Source organism: Dermacentor albipictus, chromosome 8, assembly GCF_038994185.2.
Source record: "Dermacentor albipictus isolate Rhodes 1998 colony chromosome 8, USDA_Dalb.pri_finalv2, whole genome shotgun sequence".
In the NCBI taxonomy this organism is placed as follows: Eukaryota; Metazoa; Arthropoda; class Arachnida; order Ixodida; family Ixodidae; genus Dermacentor; species Dermacentor albipictus.
In genome coordinates, this window is record NC_091828.1 from 117,177,376 (window position 1) to 117,199,441 (window position 22,066).

The following is a 22,066-nucleotide window of genomic DNA, read 5'->3' on the forward strand; positions in this document are numbered from 1 at the left end:
ACAGTGTCTTTTGGAAAACACCAATCTTGTGCAATGCTTCTGTGAACATTTGTACGTTCGTGGGCGTGCGTTTTGTTGACCCTGCGAAGGGGTGCATGGTATGGGAGCGTGCATAGCTCAGAAATCAACTCTGGGTTGCAAAATTTGTTTAAATTTTTACGTGAATTCATGGCCCATTCAAATGGTCAGTGTTAAATTCTCAATGTGACTTGAAGGCCTGGGTGACTTATCATTTTTTGCTTATGAAGGTAGACAAGTGCAAAGTGAATAATAGAAAGCACTTCACTGGATTTCTCTTGTTGAAATCACTGCCGCACGCTACAGAGACTTCCTGTGGTACAAACAGGCATCTCCATGAGAGGCTGACATGGAAACGTTATCGATGAGAAGGTGACAGAAATAACAACGCAGCATTGATGGTGACGTCGGCAAAAATAAGAAGAAGGGGATAATGCGGTTGCTTGCTGTGCGTAAAAGACGTGGTTTGATGTGCGTTGTTTAGTCCAGATAAAAAAATGAATGATGAGCACTAAATAATTGCATTGTGAGTGCTTGTGAACAAAGCTGAGGTCACTTGTGGCTGCAGAATAAAAGGGGAGGTTGTACAGGCTTTCGACGCCAACGACAAGTGAGTTTACCAGAGAAATGCGGTTCTCCGTTGCGTTCCTAAGCGCTATTTTAGCCGCAACTGCCATATTCTACGAATGCAGTGGTATTCCAACGCCAGAAAGCGGTACGTATTTCACCAAACACGAGTTGAGCCTTGATATCTTGCTAGGAATACTATTGTATTAGGGAAATAAATTTGAGCCCTAGCTAGAGAAAAGAACTATCGCGCCAGTATTTCATGTAAGGTGTGTAAGGTTTGCAACGCGCTAGCCCTACGTGTAGGAGTGAATCTAAAACGGCAAGCTGCGACGTAGTTTCATCGTAGAGTGTCGCGAATACCAGGCTGTGAAAGTCACAAGGGGCCGTAGTCTGTGAGCGAAAGTACCCTGTGCCAAGGTATAATGCACATTGGGAAGAACGAAAGTCACAGGTTGAGTGGATAATTATTTATCGCGTCTACGCATATAGATTTGCCGCGTCGAAAGCGCGATTGAGTTGTCATGCGCAGAGAACGATCAGTACATGCTTTATTTTTTGCACTGCTAAATCAATGGACAGCTCAAATATTAGCTATCCATGTCTGTACGATTTGTCAGTCTATCTGTCCGTTCTGCTTCGACGAGAAACACGGTAGCCATTGTAATCATAGCCCACTCGTCGGTGTTATTATGTCATCGTGATTCCACCTACACCTAGCTTGTCCCTTATCATAAACTAAAAAAAGAAGACTAGGGGTTTGCTAAATATTCGAACTGTTGAATACAAATACAATGGCATGTGTCATTCCATTTGTTTCGATGCCAGAATTCAGTATTTCAGATTGCCGAATGATTGCCTCTTTCGAATGTTTGAACCTCAATAGAAGGAGAGATAAAACTGCAGCTTAGGGCCTTTCCGAGTTATTCCTCTGTCAGAGAGCAGCATTTGAGGAGCAGGTACCAGCTCCTGAGAGCACACACTGGGCAGACCACTACACATCAATAATGTCGGGTAATTTCATAAGAATGCCGCACTTTTAGGCAGCGTGGGACCGAACTTGGGGGCTATAACTTAGAGCTATTCCAAACATTTCTATTCCAGTTCTTCAATCAGCTCGCCGCGATTGGTCAAAACTTTTTTGGGCCACCCCCACTTCACCTGTCTGTTACTCGACGTCACGGAAACCGCGATAGCAGCCCACCTGATGTGACGTGTACACAGATATTTTGCATGATTGGGCTGAAAAAAATAATAGTTATTTCTGATTCGATGCCTTTTCGCCTTTAGCCTTCTGCTATTGGTCAAAAGGTTTCCGGCTGCACCCACTTCACCTGCCTGTCACGCGACGTCAAAAAACCGCGAAAGCTCACTGCGTCAATGAAACGTGTACGCGTTAAAGGTGCATTTTTATGTCGAACTTAACTGAATTTTTTTTTCTGAATAGCCGCAGCCTGTCCCGTTCCGAAAGGAATAAAAGATGGCTGCCGCCGATCGCTCAGGCACTGGCTACTCACACCTGCCGGAGAGCTTAGGTTTATTTGCATATAATAAAAAAAATTGAGTTGCCGTGTAACGTTTTTGAGCCATTTTGGCACGTTTACGACTTCTCTCTGCCAGCTCTTCTTTGCTGAGGATCCATTTTAGTGGCATTCTTAACCTTGCGTTGCATGGCGCCGCGATTTTTTACCAGCCGCCGCAAGCTAAGTAAGGAAATCACAGACACCAATCACAGACACCGACCTCAGCCTCTTCATCCGGTTATCTATGCTCCGTGCGCTCGCTCGGCCTTCTCGATACCCTCTCCACTTGAGGGTGCTCCTCACCTTCTGGCAGCCAATTAAAAACTAAAGACAGCTAAATGTAGGCAAAATTATTCATTTTGAAAGCAAAGTCACCTCCTATAAACCAGGAAAGCGTTTTATTGGGCTGTTCAGGCAACGCTGCGGGTCACCGCCCGATGCTTGCATCGGTGGTTACGGAAACATGACGTCAGGAGATTGGAATAAAAACATATTGGAATAGTTTTACGTTGTGGGACCCTTGATGTTTCGATTTATTATTTTACCAACCTCATCGTATTTGCAGGTCTTCAATGCATGTGTGGCAGCTGTGGTGTCATACTTCTACACTTGAACGACCACAACGTTGTAAAGCTTATGCTGACCTTCTGTTCACTTACTTCATTAACGACATGTTGTGGTGACCCAGATAACTGGAAACAGTCGTTACCGGATTGCGAGCTCCCCAGTTGTCCGGATGTCCAATTACGAACAACATTACATGTGTAGCGTCAATTGCACGAGATATAGGCATACGAAATATGTATGACATATTTATTTTCCTAATATTTCAGCACATTACTCACACATGAGTGAAAAGAGGGAAACCATAATTTAAATTTAAGGAAAGCTGTTAGTAAACGGGAAAGAAACTCATCACAGGTGGGTACGCGACGACCACAATACTTTAATTTAGTTTGATTCGAATGTAGTTTTTCCTAAATTTGGGACCAGGATAAATGGGACGCAAGTAGCACGTGCCTTTCTTTGCAGCAGAATAGAAGAGGTCGTAGCTCGTAGCATTTGATTAACCTCTTAATGAAGTGCTGTTTTAATAAGTCACAAGAACGCTAGATTTTTCAAAAGTCGTTTACACTTCGGGCTCTGTCCCTGCTTCTGGGTACCTCTCAGCTCGTTGGGCTTAACAGAAAATATAGGCCGCTAGCTTGATAATCAACCAGCGCATTCTTGCTCATATAATAACTCATAAATGAAAAATAAAATTGTACAATGTGCGATGTGCGGTTAGCAGTGTAAAGGGACTGTACATGAAAAACAAAATATTAACTTTTGGCATCACTCGTGACAAAATAAATACATGTTTGCGAGTATAAACATCCCTACACAAAATCTTTGTACTCAAACGATCTCATGTGCCGTCACTTTTACACTATTTTTCCTCTAGTGGCAAAAACATACTTACTTAATCAAACGCCATTTTCCAGCAACATATTTTGCACCGCAGAGGTTCCCTTCGAGCCACGTAATTCATGTAGGCAATGCTGAGCTGAACTTCATTTCGGTCAGTAACACTAGTTGGCGGAAGCAGGGTAAATAATCAACGGCACATAGCCAATGTCTCGTGCCAAGCACCCAATTGGCGCGATGATTAATTTCGAACTCGCTTCTCTCAGCGCTATAGCCTTATGCTCTAACCATGCGACCACCGTCTACCCAGTGACCCCAGTTGACAGGAAAACCGAGACACAGACAGATAGAGTATAGCCCTGGAAAATGTGCGAAGCACGCTGAGAATGCTAACTGATCCAACAGTTCCCGAAGAAACAATCTCTAGGTGACTGTAGACGTTAATTCGGTTAGCATAGATGGAGTGTAACAACATAATATTGCCGCCGATGAGACGTGTCATGCATGGCAATTTACCGCAGCTGTGGTTTTCGCTCGCACATACCCTCTGGACAGATACCGTCGACACATACCCACATAATCTGAGACTAATGTCCGCGTCAAAGCGAATAATTCAAGAGTGGCGCGTGCACAATGGCACATATCCAGTTACCCAAGTTCGCCTAACAGAGATTTTTTTAACCGTCACATACCGAGTTTCACCTGCCTAGTAATCCAAGTTGGTCCGACATTTTGTTATGCACCCAGTCCAATCCGCACATCAGCTAATTGCCTTATCCATTCGACAATGGACTATCAGTGACGCTAGTTGGCGTGGAAGAGGTTAGCTGAGGATAAATGGCAACAATAAAATTCAAACAGCGCTAGACGACAGGACCAGAAAGAGGAGGAGACAAACACGGAGCTGATCCGCTGGACTGCGGTACTGAGTTGTAAGTTCAGCTCCGTGTTTGTCTCCTCCTCTTTCTGGTCCTGTCGTCTAGCGCTGTTTGAATTTTATTGTTCCCATGGAACACCAACTCGCCCAATCCGCTGCTCTTCTGCGAAGATAAATTGACAGGCATACCGAGAGACAGACATATCCCAAACTTGTCAAAGAATAGTAACAGAAATAACAGAGCTCATAGCGTAATCTGTACACCGTAGACATACTGCGCAGGTGACGCATGGTTCGAATGACAACGTCGAACCTATGACGAAGAGCCCTCCTATTAGTGAAACAGGGGGGCTATTCTGTAGGTGTCCACCAAGTCGACATGTCCATTTTGTCTGCTGCTGAAGTGCTGACTGACTGGAGTGCCCGTCTCCTGACGAGTACCCCAGTCCAGCGGATCAGAACTTGAGCAGCGAACGACACGGACACGTCCATTAGTTAGACACTAACAGAACACCCCCAGGGCTCACTGTAATCTCAGTGTGTAGCAGTGCCACTATGCTGCTGTGGTTTTGTACTAATATTAAAAAAAAATCTGTGAGAGGCCTTGACAAAAACCACTGTTTAAGTGTTCGTTTACACCATCGACTCGCACAGGTCACGAAAGTTGGTTGCATATCTATCAATCGCAAATAGTCGCGAATGATCGCTTTGATCGAAAAGTGACTGTTTTGTGACTTCCTGAACCAATCAGATGCGCTGGAACAGAACGCCTGTATACGCTGACACTTATGCTAATTGGCGATAGCAGTACGAGTAGACGAGAACTGAATCAAGCGCTAAACATATCCTTATGGCGACGGGACGACCTCCCTTGTCTATGTGGATATCGGTGGCCGTGAGTCCCTCCTTAATCGCCACTTGTAGTTGGTCGCTCGACCTGTTTCAGTGAGCGGTGTGAATGCGCTCTAAGTAATCATAAGTAGGAACATTATTCTAGTGTCTCGAAGATTTTGATTACAGGTTACTTGCAAGGCATACTTGCTGGATCACGGTTTGAGTGACCCAAAGAGAACATTTAGTAATAATAGAAGCGGAGAACTACAATGTTACGAATAAGAAGAGTACGTACTACGGTTGCTTTGTTTACGTGCCGAATTACTGTTTATTTAGTCATTCAGTTCAAGATACTTGCGCTAGCGATACAACGTACCCGGGCTACGACCAGTCGCGTCTTCAATAGCAATTCAGAGGGAACCTTTAAAGAGGTGGCGATAATCATAAAGTGAAAGATGGTGCTGACTTCAATGAGAAAAAGAGTACGAGCAAATGTGCGTCTTACTGCTGCATGACGAGAACTTTTTTGAAGCCAACCCTGGTGTATAAAAACTGAGGTGAGTGCAGGATGCCGGTGAAGAGTGCAGTGTGAGTAGACTTCTGACGCTGACGACAATTGAGCAAGTTGCACTGTAGATCTCGAAAATGAGCACTTGTCCATAGAATGTTTGTGTGCCACATCGCTTGCAACATCAGTGTCTTGTGAAGATAATGGCAGTGCAAGAGGAGGTCATGGTACATATTTGTCGAACAAAGTCTTTGCCTTAGAAAAACTTCTTATTGCTGACGAAAAGTATAATCTGTAATAACCGACTTCGCACAACGCACGCCTATATGCGAAGCTGCATTATCTGCATCAGAGTGGGACATTGCGTGCGTCGCATTTCATAAGAATGAGTTTCGACAAACTTTATTACAGAACAATGCACATACAACGGCGGGACATTGAAAAGTGGCGTAACCGCGCGAATGCAAAAACCTTGTGTGGAGGTTGAATGTAAACAGGGAAATATGCAGGTCAAAGAGTGAGTATTTATTTTCTTCTAGTCACTCATGGAGTTTTCTCCCATGGAAGGCGACGCTTCAGTTCTAATATGTGGCGCACGTTCAATATATACAGAGTGATCTATTTTAATGGAATATATACAGGGTGTCCCAGCTCACTTTAGCCAGAGTTTGAAGATAGGCGAACGCCACATAGCTGGACAGAACTGTGGTAATATTGTTTGCCGTCGCTTACAGATACTCAACTTATATTTTTTTTCATTCTGACTAATTAGGGTATTAGTCTTAGTTAATCAGCTTCTCAAATATATAATTAGAGTAAAAGTGCGAATGAAAAAATTCTAGAGCGACAGAAAAATCCTTCCGATACTGCTTTCTGCTGCTCAATACGTGCTATATAAAGCGTGATACATACATATATGGGCATGTTCAGATAAGAACGGTAATCGAGGTCCCATGACCATTTTTAGTTTTCAATGAAATTTTTATATCTGATGGGCAAATGTGTCCACACAAAGGAATGAACATTAGCTTTGCAAGAAACTTGGTAGTTTTCTCGGAAAAAAATCGTATGTCACAAGAGGTGGAGAAGGTCGTTTTTGCCACTTCGCAAAGTTGCAAGTTTGGAGCATCACTGCATCCACAATAAATTTTTGCCGCACATAAGTATTTTTCTATTATCTTTTTGTAACATGTACTATACGAACAAATAAAAAAACATTTTTTCGCTGTGTTAATCTTCTAAATAAAAAATCCTAAACTTCGCTTCCGGAGCTATTCGGTGCAAACAAGGCACTTTTCAGGGCAGCCTCAGGGCAAGATGCGTAAAGATATCTACACTTAATCTTTTTCTCAATATTTTCCAGCTACTTTACTCACTTTAGGCAAGTTTTGTAGTTCTACACACGTGACAGATATTTTTCAATATGGCCTCAAATTCGGCCGAAGTTCAAAAACGTCAAAAAAGTGACAATTTTGACTTGGATTTAAAAAAAAACATCATCATCAAATTTCATTAAAATTTACCTGAATAATCCTCAATATTCGATAATATTAGGGTACCAAAAAAGTGTTGCATTATATTGTTTTAAAGTATGAAAATGAATACATAACTGAGTTCATGATTTCAATCCCTACGATTGCTCAGTATTTTCTCTTAGGATGCGCTATCGTGAGAAGCTGGATTTAGTATTGTCTTTTTGTGGGTAACTTTTAAACGCTACAGTTGCTGAGTTCATAAGTGTGATTCTTAAGTTTTTTTTTTCTCTTACAATCAAAGGTCTAAAGCTCCTATTCGCTTTCGTACTCTTCTAACAGTGAGACTTAACTTACTGTAAGCATATTTGAGAACGTTATCTTGGAGTGACGTGTGCTTAGTGGTCGTTTATGCAAACATTTAATGCACCCGTCGCTACTCTCAAGATGCCTTTAACGAGCTGCCGCCGCCCCATGGATGAACCGCGCTTGGCAGCCGCTCCTATAGCTATATAACGCCCGGCGCGACCCTGAATTTCATAGCACCATGTGTGACGCCACCGCACCGAGGCTTTAGCCACCGCTATCATCTTTCCATCGCAACGCACCGAACGCCTGGCAGTTATACCTCAGCCTTGGACCTTCGACCGAGACAGGCCCGATGAGCGGACGTTGTTCGGATCTCGAGTTTCGCGTGTCGTTTTGCAGGCCTGGTAGAGGGTGGGGTCGTTTTCTGTACTCACGTGGTTTCTCTGCGCTCGAGGGCTCCCACGACAAGCATACTTGGTATCTCAGTCTCAGCTCGTACGCCAGACCGAACCAGCGTCAGTGTCGACGGCGGGCAGCCTGTGTTAAAAATCCATCCATCCATCCTTTTTTTGGAAAAGCAGCCCTCGGCCCTGCATCCGTCACCTGCTCTTCTGTCCCACGATAATCTTCGGAAGCGGTGAGCTTTCGCATTCATGATGAGATTTCCGCGGCGAACGTTTTGTGCTGACTACCCAAAAAGGCACAAACAGAGAATTGAAAAAGGACGTAATTTTCGCAGTGTAAAGACACTCAATGTCGCTGCTCTCAAAAAAGTCTTACTTCCCGAAGAAGCTCTCCGAGTACGAGAAAGTGACTTCATCTGTCAGAATTGTTACCGTCGGTTCAATGAAGACATAGATAATATGCAGGCAGAGTCGACCGAAACATTCAAAGAATTCCGCCCTGGAGAAGAAATCGTAGAAAATTTAAACTCCAGTGTCAGCCTTACCTCCGGAATCTCGCCCCTAAAGCCACCGAGCACTCTAAAAAAACGCCTCAGACTTTCATATGCAAAGCGAAAGCAGGAAGAGGTGGCCAGAGCTATGGTGACGAAAATACGATCAGGGATACAGGCAGCATATAATATCCCAGAGACTTTGCGTGCGCCGCAAGAAAAGTGTGCGCAGTGCAGCAGGTGGGAAGACAACCTACATGCTGCCTACAATAGGTGTACGTCCTTTCAAGAGCGTTGCCAGCTGCTGACACTGCTACCACGCAACCTAACCGTGAAACATGTGCAGGAAGTTATTCCAGAGGCAACGAGGTACGTTATTCAAAAATCGGAGAAGATGGTGGATGAAGAAGGCGTATGGTCAACACAGGAGCGATATACAAGATGTAAGCTACAACACGAAGACATTACCACCGTTTTAGAATATTACACCATGGATGAACTTGATTGCTCTAGACAGACACCGGACAAAAAGGATGTTGTGAGAATCGAAAAGGAGGGAGAGAAGGAATGGGTACCTAAACGGTTCATGACGCGGTCCTTGCGAGAAGCATTCCGCCTCTACAAGCAAGCTCACCCTGCCTCCCAGGTTGGCCTCACAAAATTCATATCCTTGCGTCCTAAGTGGGTGAAATGCTCGCCAGAGTGGCAAGTGTGTGTTTGCGTGTGCTGTGCAAACTTTCAGTTGTGCCTCGTGGGACTGCAGAACGCCTCCCGAAGGTCGCTTTCTCCCGATGATATGCAGAGTCTCTGCGTATGCCAGGAACCTACTGCGTCATGTTTCCTCAGGAATTGTGTGCACTGTCCACAAGATGGCATTTTCACTTTGGAAAATTTTGATATAAGCAGCGAGGACGAGGTGTTGATTGCTCTATGGGAATACGGTGAGCTAGTTAAAAAAACTCTGACCGCTTCATCATTTATGAGAGAATTTCTAAGAATGACCATGAAATGGATTCCCCACAACTATATCAGATCTGTGCAAGCAAAAGCAATACATGAAGAAAAACAGAGCTGCGAGAGAGGTGCAATTGTTTTGCATTTTGATTTCGCCGAAAACTGGACAGTTGTGCTTCCAGACGCAGTACAAGCGTACCATTGGCAGAAAAAGCAGGTCACCGTGTTTACCTGCGTTGTCACGTCAAGAAAATCGACTCGGAACTACGCCGTTATTTCCGACGATATGTATCATGATTCAGCTCATGCATGTTTATATAGCTGTTATGCTGTTATAGCTGTTAGCTGTTATGAGCTTGTTTGTTTGATGAGGGAGAGAGCATGTTTGGCTCTGTCAAAAATCAAAGCACACCTGGAAGACAACGCGCCAATCTACACCAAGATAACACATGTGAGCGACAGGGCTCCCGCTCACTTCAAGAATAAATATCAGTTTCATGAGCTACAACGCAGTGAATGTCAAGAGACTAAATGGATGTTTTCGGCCACTGGACACGGCAAAAATGCTTGCGACGGCGTTGGTGGGCTTGTGAAACATCGAGCATCACACCACAACTTGCGGAAGCCTGCAAGTGAGGCCATACAAACAGCCAGCGGCTTCGTGGACGCAATTCAAGGAACGCTAAAGAACATCACCGTTCTGGAGCTCCCACAGAGGGAGCTTGCAGACTTTCGCGAAATGAAGAAGGAAGAATGGAAAACGGCAAAGAAAGTGCCTGGAGTTCAGACACTCCACATGTGGAACTACGTTAAATCAAATGAAGGCAGTGCATCCTATTGGCATCCACCGCTGCTTCGGAATGGAAGAGACTGTGATCTGGTTTGTACTTCGGGCTGGACAATGTAATGTGTGCATACCGAAGTCAACTGCTGCCGTTTATTGTTACGATTTTCTGAATTGCAATCTGCACATAAAGCGGCATGCCATTTGTAAATTGTGTCCCGATTAAAACTCCTGCTGATTAAAAACCTTGCAGATAAATTGTCCCCCTCCGAAGACGACGTTTTGTCTCCTGACTGTGCCCTGTCGAACCGTTGAACACAGAGGTAAACAGATGCAGGTGCGGAAACGTCGGCTTCAGAAACACATTAATATTAATTTTAATATATAAAAACTTTTCTAAGCACCGATAAATGATCTAATATTTTTAAAGAATCAATTACATACCAATGTAACTTACGATGACAAATTAGGCAATACAAAAAACGTTTGACCGCCGCCAGCCAGTTCATGACACATCAGGTGGAATAGCGAATTTATTCCCATTTTGACGCATCAAGAACGCCGCTAACAAGCGAGTACAAGCTCTACAAACATTGCGGATGGTTCGGATATTGTGGTAAATAAAATGTAACCAAGTTCAGTCAGTGCTAAAACAAATTTCTGAGAGTTCCTATTTCTAAGAGGCAGTAATAAGCAACTCTAGATAACAAAAACATGAACTAAGTTTTGTATTCATTTTCATACTTTAAAACAATATAATGCAACACTTTTTTGGTACCCTAATATTATCGAGTATTGAGGATTATTCAGGCAAATTTTAATGAAATTCGATGATGTTTTTTTTAAATCCAAGTCAAAATTGTCACTTTTTTGACGTTCTTAACTTCGGCCGAATTTGAGGCCATATTGAAAAATATCTGTCAAGTGTAGAACTACAAAACTTGCCTAAAGTGAGTAAAAGTAGCTGGAAAATTTTGAGAAAAAGATTGAGTGTAGATATCTTTAGGCATCTTGCCCTGAGGCTGCCCTGAAAAGTGCCTTGTTTGCACCGAATAGCTCCGGAAGCGAAGTTTGGGATTTTTTATTTAGAGGATTAACACAGCGAAAAAATGCGTTTTTATTTATTTGTATAGTACATGTTACAAAGCAATAATAGAAAAATAATTATGTGCGGAAAAAATTTATTGTGGATGCAGTGATGCTCCAAACTTGCAACTTTGCGAAGTGGCAAAAACGACGTTCTCCACCTCTTGTGACATACGATTTTTTTCCGAGAAAACTACGAAGTTTCTTGCAAAGCTAATGTTCATTCCTTTGTCTGGACACATTTGCCCATCAGATATAAAAATTTCATTGAAAACAAAAAATGGTCATGGGACCTCGATTACCGTTCTTATCTGAACATGCCCATATATATATATATATATATATATATATATATATATATATATATATATATATATATATATATATGTATAATATGTGTGTGGGTGTGTGTAAGGTTGGTGAGGTTGGTTAATTTGTTAATTGGAACGGGCAGTTGATAGGTGATCTCATCGAGCTTAATTAAGATAACCCGCGTACCGGCGAGCTGTCGATGGCCTGGACGCATTACACGCATTCCGTTAGTGACTGTCACCCGTTGCGGCAGTTCTGTGGTTATAGTGTTGCGCTGCGCAGAAGGAGGTCGCGGGTTTGCTACCGGTCGTTGCACCCGCATTCCAACAGGGATAGACTGCAAAGAAACGCTCCTGTATACCGGTAAATAGATGCACGTGAAAGAACCACAGGCTGTCTAAATAATTCCGGATCCCACCTCTTCGGCGTGCCTCTTAACTGAGTCGTGGTTTTCGGCGTATAAAAAACCATCACATTTATCTATCATTAGTGGCTCGTTTTCATTTCATGGCTTTAGCAGCTACTGGGTCTGTAACCCGATATCGGCATTATCCTTTGATGATAACGCCAGCGTTACTAAACGTACTGCTTTATCTGAAGTGGAGATTGGTACATGGCATAGGGGCAGAAAAAAGAAGTCATATATGAGCCCCTGACATTTCTAGCGCTGACTTCGCATTGACGAATATGCAGACACGTGCCCAGCTATCCATTATTTTGGGAAGTTACCATAAGCAAGACACGAGACTTGAAGAAAAGGACAACACGAAGCGGTACTGACAAGTGATGATTTAATGATATAAACGCCGAGCTTATATAGATCATACACACAGGTGTGCGCCCGAAAAGCGACGTAAAATCGATAAGAAATACACAGCGACGATAAACAGGGGTGCGATACAAATACTAAGATAAAGGCTGACAGACTACGGAGGCACTGAACACATTTGTGTCACATGGAAAGATACCAAAGTTTTTTTCCCGAGAAACAAGTGATGGCGAGCTAACGCAATTACCATTCTTAAAGCGTAGCATGGTCACTATCTCTACAATCTCCCTTTCCAGCTGGCAATTTTTTCCTGCTGACTAGCTCTGTATTTGTAAACAAAGGACAGCAGCCCAAGCAACCACGGCAATGAATAGCCGAGTAAGACCCTTCAGCAGCCCCCAGGGACGTTCATGCTCACGCAAGCGCATCGTAATGCACCTGCCGGCTTGTACAATGTAGTATCTGTCACACTTTGGGGGAACCCCTTTAGTCTTGTCCCTTTCTTCAAGTCTCGCGTTTTGCTTTCAGTAACTTCCCAAAATCACGAATCACTAACTGACCTACACCCACACTCTGCTAGGCCCCGCTATACGCTTTGTTACTATTACGTAGTGTTAGTAGTTCAAACATGGGATGCGAATGAAACCTTGCTCTCTCTTTCCTTGCAATCTGGGTGTCGATGCATAGAATGCAAATAAATAACATAAATGCTAAACTAGGTTACCATAGGAGCTTCTGCCACTGATTGCGAATAAACACCTAAAGTGCACATGTGGCATTTAACTGTGTATTACGTAACGTGTAGAAGTACACCACTAGCCGATGGACTGAAAGGCAAGAAAATATTTGTTAAGGCCAAGAAGTGCGTCGTTAGTTTAACAAGGCTGATGACCACCATTACATAGCATGAATAAGTAGATGACGGGACAGCCATTGCGCAAGTGATAATCATGCCTCCCGACAGAAGCCTGCAGGGCTGCCACACACGGCATTGAACCATGCATTGAAGTAAAGATACGGCGAGTTCGGGCTTGTAAGACGCGTCAATGGGTCTCAAGAGTATAAAAGTGAGTTCACGCGCCCCGGTGTTGATGCGTAAGCAAGCGCAGCATGTAAATATTGTTACGTAGGAACACACCGAGGAAAAGCTATTTACAAGTATATTTACAAGGCAATACGCCACAGTTGACCAAGAGGCAACAGCCCGCGCTAGCTTCCAATCGTCGTCTTCGTCTTCTTCCTGCGCGGCTCTTCGTCAGTGGGAATATACTGCCAGTTGCCATATACTGCCATATACTGCGATCCGGACAGGCCGCCATTGGAATATCAACCTGGCAACGTTTAACGCTAGAACATTATCTAATGAGGCAAGTCTAGCAGTGCTATTGGAGGAATTAGAGGGCAGTAAATGGGATATAATAGGGCTCAGTGAAGTTAGAAGGCCAAAAGAAGCATATACAGTGCTAAAATGCGGGCACGTCCTGTGCTACCAGGGCTTAGCGGAGAGACGAGAACTAGGAGTCGGATTCCTGATTAATAAGAATATAGCTGGTAACATGCAGGAATTGTATAGCATTAACGAGAGGGTGGCAGGTCTTGTGTTAAAACTTAACAAGAGGTACAAAATGAAGGTTGTACAGCTCTACGCCCCTACATCCAGTCGTGATGACCAGGAAGTCGAAAGCTTCTATGAAGACGTGGAATCGGCGATGGGCAGAGTGAAAACAAAATACACTATACTGATGGGCGACTTCAATGCCGAGGTAGGCAAGAAGCAGGCTGGAGACAAGGCAGTGGGGGAATATGGCACAGGCACTAGGAATAGCAGGGGAGAGTTATTAGCAATAAAGTTTTTATGATGTTGATGAGTACAGTTTGCGGAACAGAATAATATGCAAATAATGAATACCTTCTTCCGCAAGCGGGATAGCCGAAAGTGAACGTAGAGGAGCCCGAACGGCCAGACTAGAAATGAAATAGACTTCATACTCTGCGCTAACCCTGGCATCATACAAGATGTGGACGTGCTCAGCAAGGTGCGCTGCAGTGACCATAGGATGGTAGGAACTCGAATTAGCCTAGACCTGAGGAAAGAATGGAAGAAACTGGTACATAAGAAGCCAATCAATAAGTTAGCGGTAAGAGGGAAAATTGAGGTATTCCAGATCAAGCTACAGAACAGGTATTCGGCTTTAACTCGGGAAGAGAACGTTAGTGTTGAAGCAATGAACGACAATCTTGTGGGTATCATTAAGGAGTGTGCAATAGAAGTCGTTGGATACCGCCTTAAGCAATACCAATTCAAGGCAATAGCTTTGCACGGTTGAGAACACACGTGAGCATTTAAAGCATCGATCGCGCTTCCGCGAGCAAAGGCGATTGTTTATTATTTCAGCATATGCGTCACTCAGCGTTACGCAATAGTTCTGAGACCCGTATATGATGGGACGTGCTCCTTTATGTAGTTTATTTCGCGCTAGTTTATCTCTTGACGTTACCCGTATTTATGCGTTCGTGCTTTGTGCGTATAAATGCATGAATAAATCGTTTTAAGGCATGAGCTTGCACAAACACAGAGTGTGTGCTGCCGAAGCCACACCATCCCCGGCTGTTACAATGTGGAGCAGCCTGTGTTTCACCCAGAGAGAATTTTTATATAGCCTGGTCAGTTTTATATAAACTAATATCAAGATAAATGTTCATATTGCGCACGAACAAGACTGCCGAAGTGAGATGAAGCGTAAAGCGAATGTCTGTAAAGGCATTCATTCCCCCCGAGGTGGCAAATGAGTTGGAAACAGCAACCCACTTGGCCTGCAGCGGGCAGGGTGGGTATCGACATGTCGGACGATGACGTAGTTTCCATGAAATGCTTGTGGTAGGCCTCGTGGAAAACTGTGTAGGCTCAGAAAATGTCTTTCATGGTGAGACCAGGGTGTTGAGAACCAGAGTTGTGACTCTGGTGTCTGTGCTTGTAACGTGGATGCTACTAACACTATATCTTCCTCTCTATTTTATTAGGCTAGCAATAGGGCACATAATATACGCTTCTTGAAATAGGGAAAGCTTATTAGCTCGTCTGAGGGAAAGGACTGAGGAGAATGGAAGAAAGTAGACCGCGGGCGCTGCGCCACGGCCACAGGGTTTGTACCAGGCTTCTCTCCCTAACCAATACCAGGAGAGTGGAGGATATGTCACCTGTCGTGAGCCGCTGATGAAACCACGTTCTCGTATTCTTTTATTGTGGCTTCATTGATACGTATATTTTGTAAGACCGCGGACATGGGAAAGGTCCAAAGTAGGCGTGGGGCCACTGGGTGGCGTGCCTTTCGGTAGTCGGGACATTCTTAAGCATTTGGCTTGTTGTGGTATCGCTGCTCTTCGTCATATTCATCTGTGATGGTGGTGGTGTGACAAGTTCTGGTCATCATTAACAGTTGGTGCTTCTTCTACTGGTGCGGCGCCCCGATCTCTAAATCACGTCTCGCGCCAAGGCGAATGAGATTGGAGACGGTGAAGCAAACCTTGCTCATCTCTTGGAAGTTCCTGCTAAAGGGTGTTCATTGCATGGTATGCTCGCTGTTAACACTGCCACCCGCTTTGAGAGCGCATTTGTTGTGACCTTGTGGGGGTCACAACAAATTTCCTCATCGCCACATCCGTTGTCACGCTGCGGAAACTGGTAAACAGCAGGCACAGTCACCGAAAAGAAAAAGCTGCTCTGGTCAAAACAATATTTCAAGTTATTGGGGCGAGTTTCTTTTGTTCCACCAGCTGTTTATTTTGGGAAAATAGACCAGCATATTGAAGGGAGCTGTAGGTGTAATACAAGCTTTTTTCTTTTTTTCTTAGGTGTCCCAAAGTCAGCCCCAATAAGACCGGGCATTGCACAATAACTCCTGGAAATGGAAGTATTTATCCGTACTGCTGTTCAGATATATATTGTTCTCTGAAATAATAATAATAGCTGAAACGGCGCCTAAATTATGCCGTCTAACTACGCGAAATGATGTCTTCTGCAGACTAATGCTGAAGCCACCTTTCAATAAAGACCTCCATGGGCTACTATTTCTTGTCATTTCTTAACTGCGAGGTTTTCAGCGCCCTGAAAACTGCAACAACATGTCCTGATGAGAAGCGGACGGAGATGAGGCACATGCATACACGTAGCTAGAAGTATACACTAGCATAATATTATAAATTATGCACGCATGAGGGCGCAACACGCACTTCAAGGGAACAGCAGAGTGAGTTCCTACCAGAATGGTGGTGTTACAGTGGTTGGTGCTGGTGAAAAAAGTGTCAATGCACTTTGCAGGTGAATCGAGGGAACAGAGCATAACGGGCAGCAAGTCATCCACTTTGGCGCTGGATTTTCCAAGCAAACAACCCACTGAGCAATATTTCCCGATCCACAGCTCTCGCGTATTCCTCTGAACTGCAGAGCGCCGCCCCTGTGTACAATCGTACGACAAGCCCACGACAGGGAACTTAGCCAATGTGAAAACAACACTCGCTCATCCTAAATGCGTCAAAGGTGTTATTTACAACATTATTTACAGCATGTTCAATGCAGCGTCATAGGGAAGCAAAACGCTACACATGTTTGTCTTAATTTCCTTTCCAATACATAAATAATTTGTCGCTTTTATAAGAGATCAATAAAAACCAGCCGCGCTTGGTATACGACGTCTTTGTGTGGAGTACTTGAGGAAAATGGGGCTATTTTTGCCTAGTACGGAAGGCATACACATATGCAACAGTAGTGACAAGTTGAATTATGGGCGATCCAGTTAAACTCAGTCGGGTACCTGCCCAGGGTTGCAGAACAAACGAAACTTATTCATACACACTGACAAAACATGTTTTGGTTTATCACTCTCAGACTTAAATACACCAAAATTCAGCTCAGTCGGGCTCATTCGGACTCAAATTCCCCAAATGTTAGACAACAGGAACCCCCCTCTCCTCTTCACTCACACTCAAACTGAACAAAATCCTGTTCAGCCGTGCTCAGTGCTCACTGGGACTGATCCACCTAAATTCTACTCAGCCGAGCCTCACTCGGCATCAGACTAACCAAAACTTTACTTAGCCAGGCTCACACATACTCACTCACGAGAATCAGACTTAGGCACTTGCACTTAGACTAGAGACTCTCGTTAACTCGGGCTTTCTCGTGAACTGAACACATAAGAGGGGAGAGATGCAAATGAAAGGAAGGCAGGGAGGTTAACCAGACTTAAAGCGTCCGGTTTGCTACCCTGCACTAGGGGAAGGGAAAGGGGAAATAAAGACGGAAAGAAGAGCGTGACAAAAATGAAAGCATGAGAAAAAAAATATGAGAAGGGACGAAATGGGGTCATTAGAGTCTTTCTAATAGGCCACTGTCACGTAGAAAAGTCAACAGAGCCTTGACCGACTTTTGCTGCGACGACAGTTCACGTCGGCATTCCAAAACTGATTGTTCTGAAAGTGGCCTGTCGTCAAGGCGCGCCAACGCGGTCGCTAGTGACAGCCGGTGCGCGCTGTATCGAGGACAGTGGCAAAGCACGTGTTCGATAGTCTCTTCGCCGCCGCAGTGTCTGCAAGCCGCGCTGTCATCCATACCGACTCGGAAGGCGAAGGATCTTGTATAGGCGACACCAAGCCACAGTCGGCAAAGTACTGCTGTTTCGAGTCGAGAGAGTCCAGGCGGGGGTCGAAGTCGAAGGGATGGGTCCAGTCGGTGTAGACGTGTATGCTTTAAGCTGGGTGTGTTCCATAAAGTTTTGATGGCTTCATTTGCAAGCACACGAATTTTCGTTGCAGCGTCTGTTCTTGAGAATGGAATGGAGTCTTGTAAGCCCTCCTCGTGTGCAGATCGTGCTGCTGCGTCGGCAAGTTCATTGCCCGTTATGCCACAGTGGCTTGGAATCCACTGGAACATGATGTCGTGTCCTTGCTCGACGAGGTGGTGAATCAGCAGTCTGATTTCCACAAATAGTTGTTCGTGGGGTCCTCGGCGTAGGGCAGAAACCAAACAATGAAGAGCAGCCTTGGAGTCAGTGAACACGCTCCATTTCCTGGGTAGTTCTTCAGAAATTACACGAAGTGCACAACGAATAGCAGCAAGCTCAGCGGCAGTCGATGTAGTCTGGTGAGATAGTCGAATCTTAATTGTGGAAGGTTTTGCAGGAAAGATCACCGATCCTGCAGACCCATTCACCGTGGTTGAAGCGTCAGTATAAAGATGATGATGCTCGTTGTAAGTCTCATACAGCAAGAGCAGTGAAAGCTGCTTGAGTGCTGGAGACGAGAGTTGGGCCTTTGTTCGTATTCCTGGCACCATTAGTCGAACATTTGCTCGAGCCAAGCACCATGGTGGAAACGGAACTTTCGCTGGAGCTGTATAACCTGATGGAAGGTATGCACGATAAGGCAGGACTGTTTCGCAAAAGGAAGCACGTGGTCGATCCTCTGGCAGTGAGGCTAGATGATGGGCAGGGGCTCGAGCAAGGTGTCTTACGTGTGCTCTGAGCGCTTCCATGACTATATGGGTCTTGGCTGGGAAAACGTGTGCAATGGCAATTGTTTCAGCCGTTGACGAACACCGCGGCAATCCAAGACACACTCTAAGTGCCTGGGCCTGGACGCTTTCGAGTGTGCGGATATTACTTCTGCAGGTGTTGGTCAGCACAGGCAAGCTGTATCGCAAGTACCCAAGAAAGAGCGTCCTGTACAGCTGCATCATTGCATTTACTGAAGTACCCCAGACATTTCCTCCAAGAAACTTAAACACATTAGAGATATCTGTCAGGCGCTTCTTTAGGTAGGCCACATGAGAACTCCAGCAGAGGTCACGATCAATTATTACGCCTAAGAATCGGTGCGTCCTGACATAAGGTATGCTTTGACCGTCGATAGAGACATCGTATGATCTCATTGGCTTTCGGCTAAACGCGACCAATGCGCATTTTTCTGGCGAGATCTTGAGGCCTTGTTCATTTAAGTATGCCGATGTTGACGTGGCAGCTTTTTGAAGCCTGGCGCGTACTTGCGGCCGTGTCACACCAGATGACCAGACGCAGATGTCATCGGCATACATTGATATTTTAACTGTGCTCGGAAGTCGTTCCACGAGACCAATGAGTACAAGGTTGAAAAGTGTGGGACTCAAGACACCGCCTTGTGGAACTCCACGGTGCGTATAGTATTGCGAGGTTGGGCCAGCTTCAGTGTTAAGAAAGAGAGACCGCCTATGTAAATAACTGCGAGTCCAACGATATAATGGACCGCCTAGGCCCACCGATTCCAATGCTTCAAGTATGGCGTCATGAAGAACGTTGTCGTAGGCTCCCTTTATGTCTAAGAACATTGCGACAGATAACCTCTTACACGTCTTTTGGTGTTGAACATAGGTTACCAGATCGATAACGTTGTCGATAGAACATCGGTGACGTCGAAAACCAGCCATGGCGTCCGGGTAGATTTCGTAGTGTTCAAGGTACCACTCAAGTCTGGCGAGGATCATTCGCTCCATGACCTTCCCAACGCAACTTGCCAGCGCAATTGGTCGGTATGAAGTAATCTCTAAGGGAGACTTGCCAGGCTTAAGAAGCGGTACCAGGCGGCTGATCTTCCAATCTTGGGGAACGTTGCCCTCCTGCCACGACTCGTTATAGATATTAAGGAGTGTTCTTCGTGCCCGTTCACCAAGGTGACATAGCATGCGGTAAGATATGCCATCCGGACCAGGCGACGACGACCGATTACATAGGGCGAGCGCCGCGTCAAGCTCTTGCGTCGTGAAAAGCAGATCCATGCGTGAATCTCGTGAATCTGGAATACGGTTCAATGTAAGCGAACCTGTACGAGTTGGCTGGCCCGCAACCATAGCACAGAAGTCTTCCGCCACATCAATGTCTTGTCGGCGCTGGAATAGTGCTAGGGCCTTAAACGGGAAACACTGTTCCGGAACAGAACGTAGACCACGCACAGTTCTCCATATTTGAGATAGCGGTTTGCGGGGATCTAGCGACGCACAAAATTTCGACCACCGCTGAGCCTCTAGTTTGTCCATAAAATATTACACATAAAATATTAGAAACACATAAAATATTAATACATTTACATACATTTACCATGCGGAGAACCAAGCGGTTAATAAAGTTAGGTCCACAAGTCTGAAACCTACAAAAAAGTTCATTGTTTCCTGTACATCACAATGCCAAGCAGAAAATAAATCAGTACTCAAAGTGAATTACCTAAGAATAAGTTTGCTAAAGGAACCTTTAAAAGACATCTGTCATTTGACTGGTGGGTTTAGAGTGTGCATGCGTGCGTGCTGCGCGTGCGAGCTTTTAACGCGACAGCGTTAAGGAGCCAGTGTCGCAGAAAATCAGGTGTCGTCGGCGTCAGTGTCGGCGGCGTTGGTCGTGAGCGATAAATCCCAGGAGGCACTTCATAAACAAAAAAAACATCTTGCAAGATGGGCTGGTGGGAATTGAACTAGGGTCTCGGGAGTGTGAGACGGAGACGCTACCGCTCAGCCACGAGTTTTTTTTCTTCTTTATTGCCGACTTCAACACGTCAGTTTACAAAATCAGTCCGCGCGAAGAACACAACACGTATGTTAAAAATACGTCACCCTCACTTGGGGTTACGTGATGAGATTAAAATTCACGCATGTGTAGCAAAGCTTCCATTCTTGGAAGCCACTCAGGCACTGGGTCTTGTATCTTGTATCCTTCAATAGCTCTGCTAACAGATTCACAAAAATACTGTCTTATATGCCTGGCATCAATGTCTGCGTGGCTGACCGCCATCCTGGATCGCCAAATACTGTGCAGGCCCAATATCATAATCATGTCAAAAGGAATCCCGTCTTCACTCTCGACGGGCAGAAATCTAATTCCGAAAGCATCAACCGGTAAGTCTTTTTTAATCGTGCGTTGGAGAATGTCCCAAAAGAAAAAGGCTTCCCAACAATCTAAGAAGACATGTTCGATAGTTTCCGGCTTCCGGCATATGAAACAATGATTTCCCCAAGGCACAAAGAAACCCTTCGCTTCCAAATACGTCTTGACTTCAAGGGTGTTCGTATGGAGCTTAAAGAAGAAACTTTTAACTCCGCCTGGTACAGTCATTCTTTTCACACGTTTTAGAACTGACTGCCATGGACCTGCACAGTACAACGACCTGTACAACGGTACCGGAAGAAAGACCTCACACAGGTCCTTATAAAGTTTCTTTCGCGACACCACTGACAAATATTCAAACGAAAATCGCACTTGCAAGACGCGACATGCCATGTACACCTCTTTAAGGAAGCCAAAAATGCTCCCTTGCATACTCTCCGAACTAACAACCAAATTTGGCAAAACCCTGCCCAACCTAACCTGACACACAGTTCGCAAAAAGGGGTCATTCGTGTCACGAAAAAACATAAATCGGTTAACCAACTGGCGCAGATATAGATGGGCCAAACCTAGTCCTCCAGAGCGGACGCGGTGAAACAGATTGGTGCGTCGTGTCCGCTCCCAAGTGCTTCCCCACACAAAAACCGCAAATACACGGTGCAGCTTCTGCACATTGACGCGAGAACAATGAATTGCTTGCAAGACATACCACAGCTTGGTTACAAAAAAAAGGTTACCAATTGTGGCACGCGCGAAAATAGACCAGCTGAAGCCTTTGAGCCTGTCCGCCTTCTCACGCATTTCAGCAACTTGGCATTTCCAATATGGCTCACTGTCGCGATAATTCTCCA

At 44.8% G+C, this 22,066-nt stretch overlaps 1 protein-coding gene and 1 long non-coding RNA gene across 2 annotated transcripts; both read left to right on the top strand.

Moving 5' to 3' along the window:
- The first annotated feature begins 628 nt into the window (after positions 1-628).
- Positions 629-16,339, top strand: LOC135910299 (uncharacterized). The gene is made up of 3 exons (XR_010567004.1): positions 629-733; positions 6,146-6,251; positions 16,168-16,339. It is a non-coding gene; the product is annotated as an uncharacterized lncRNA (long non-coding RNA).
- On the top strand, positions 8,880-10,371 carry LOC135910298 (uncharacterized). Its single transcript, XM_065442347.2, has one exon. The coding sequence runs from the start codon at positions 8,901-8,903 to the stop codon at positions 10,269-10,271; it is 1,371 nt and encodes a 456-aa protein (XP_065298419.1). The 5' UTR covers positions 8,880-8,900; the 3' UTR covers positions 10,272-10,371.
- Positions 16,340-22,066: the final 5,727 nt, after the last annotated feature.